This window comes from Nestor notabilis, unplaced genomic scaffold, assembly GCF_000696875.1.
Source record: "Nestor notabilis isolate BGI_N333 unplaced genomic scaffold, ASM69687v1 scaffold19127, whole genome shotgun sequence".
NCBI classification, from domain to species: domain Eukaryota; kingdom Metazoa; phylum Chordata; class Aves; order Psittaciformes; family Psittacidae; genus Nestor; species Nestor notabilis.
The window spans coordinates 1-2,461 of NW_009937119.1; the positions used below are offsets into that span (position 1 = coordinate 1).

Below are 2,461 nucleotides of genomic sequence, written 5' to 3' on the forward strand. Positions count from 1 at the left end.
AGCGGGGCGGGAGGACGATGGGACGGGACCGGGCAGCGGCCTCCCCTTTTCCGCCGCGCACAGGCCCACCCGGCCTTAGCTCAGCCCCCCGGGGAAGGCGGCAGCCCCGGGCGCTGACCCCAGTCTCTGCCCAGCTCTCCACCAGGCTGCCCAAGATCTGGAAGCCGCAGCTCTTCGAGCGGCAGTTCTACAGCGAGATCCTCGACGTCACGCTGACCATCACCGTCACCATGCGCACGCTGGACCTCATCGACGAGGCCTACGGCTTCGACTTCTACATCCTCAAGGTACGGTGCTGCGCCTGCAGGCGTCTGCTGCTGTTAGTGTGTTAGTGCAGGTCAAAAGCTTCCAGCCTTTGATACCCCCCTGACTGGAGCCCTGGGTGTTAAAGGTCAGAACCACGGTCACATTAGCTCCAGAACAATCCCAAGGGATTATTTTCAGTTTCATAATGCATGTCCTGAAAGTCTCTACGGACGAACTGCCGGTGCTGTCTATGTGCAGATAGATTCAAGTGTTCTCCAGCAGCTGGACTTCTGGTGCAATTCAACATCTGACTTTATTTCTCCAGACTCCAAAAGCCGATATGTGCTCGAAGCTTGGGATGGATTTGAAGCGAACAATGCTGCTGCGACTTGCACGGCGGGATCCTAAACTGCATCCCAATGATCCAGCCAGGAGAGAGGCCATATATAACAAGTACAAGGTGGGTACCTGACCTGCAGTTCCTGCCCTGGTGTCTGCAGTGGTGTTTGCACGTTGTCCAGACTGATAATGCCCTAATTGCCCATTCACAGCACAGACCAGTGTTAGTGCTTCTGTGTTCAGGGTTAAGGGTATGGCCAAAGAAGGCGTAAACATAATTTGTCAGGTTTTTTATGTCTCTCTGTGGGCTCCCAATTGCTGTATGATTACTTGGGAAGACAAACCTATGTTTTTGCTCTGATTGAGCTCAGTGAGGGTCTGCAATAAGCACTGGTTGCAGCCAGCACTGCCAACAGCAGTGAGAATCTATACTGACTCTGTAGAGAGGAGACCACAGCTCCTGTGTGCAGATCAGTGTTGTGCAGCCTATGGCTGCCTGCATAGAAACACCACCATAGAAGCATGCACAGTCCATGGACTTGTGCTGAGAAACAGCCCTAGGACTACACAAAGGAGAGGCACAGCAGTGGGCATGACTGATTGGAGAAAGCAGGACCCTCGCTAAGGGACAAGGAGAGATAGGAAGTGGACATTAGCTGCCAGCAATGAGGGAACAGTGGTTTAGGATTTATCCATAGTAATGCTCTTGCTGGATTGCAGATATGTGAGGGCTGGGCATAGAGAGGATATGCGTCTTGGTCACCTGGAAAGACTGTACCACCTGCTCCTTCCTTTATCACAGGAATTTGTAATCCCAGAAGAGGAAGCTGAATGGGTTGGCTTGAGTTTAGAAGAAGCAATAGAAAAACAGAGGCTCCTAGAAAAAAAGGTGAGTTCCTGAGGCAGTGCTTAGCACCGAGGTGTCTCAGCTGCATCAGGCTACACGTCCTCTTGATCTGAACAGCCTGAGCACTCCTGAGTAATGACCCGAAACTCCTGAGTAGCCATATGAGCCTCTCATGGTGACGTTTCTCCCAGACCTGTTGGCTCACGTTTTGCCTGCAGCAGGAACAAAAAGGTCAGAAGCACCGACTATCTGAGGTGGTGCTGGGCCCTGAAGCCCATGGTGCTGCAGCTTCTTCAAGGGGTATGTTCACCCAACGTGCTTCAGTACAGCTCTGATTGAGGGCAATGTGAGGAGGGAGGGAAGCCTTTTAGATGGAAAGGGATCCCTGGGAGCTGCTGTTGATTCCCATCTGCAGGCAGAACAGGAAAAGCTGGTGAATGTCCCACACAGGTGCCTGTCATCTGTGAGAGGCGGTCACAGAGCTCAGACCAGATGTCTGGAGAAGCAGCAGGTTGCCTTGTTAAGCCACTGAAAAATACCTGACCACATCTTGCTCTGGTGTTAACTATTAGCACTCCCACAGCAGTGACTCCCTGGGCTCTCCAGTAGACTGCATCCCTTGCTGCTTTGCAGGTTCACTCCTTTTAAGTGGTTTGTCCTCTGCCTTGTTTCAGGACCCTGTCCCACTCTTCAAGGTGTATGCCGAAGAGCTCGTCAACCAGCTTAAAGAACAGGCAGCAGAGAAGCAGTAGAAGAAACCTTTGGAGCAAAACCCCTCCTGCAGATCAAGCAATGGGGTTCATTGAGTCCTCAGTCTGAACCACGCTTGTGTGGAAGGGGCCACATGAAGAGCATGCCCAGGAGCTTGTTGCAGTTATTGAAGCCTAACGACAGCCGAAATTCATGAGGAACCATTTCTGTGGGCTGAGGGAAGAATTTCTATCCGGTGGCCTCTGAAAGTGTTCCTGTAAGACTGACTTAATGTGGTTCTGCCTGTGCAAGTAGTTGGCTGCTGTTGAGAGTTTGATC

At 52.0% G+C, this 2,461-nt stretch overlaps 1 protein-coding gene across 1 annotated transcript; it reads left to right on the forward strand.

The window, feature by feature from the left end:
• Window positions 1-17: 17 nt before the first annotated feature.
• Window positions 18-2,208, forward strand: MRPL28 (mitochondrial ribosomal protein L28). Its single transcript, XM_010018676.1, has 4 exons — window positions 18-287; window positions 572-706; window positions 1,388-1,474; window positions 2,107-2,208. Exons 1-4 carry the CDS (start codon window positions 18-20, stop codon window positions 2,182-2,184), a joined length of 570 nt encoding a protein of 189 aa, XP_010016978.1. The 3' UTR covers window positions 2,185-2,208.
• Window positions 2,209-2,461: the final 253 nt, after the last annotated feature.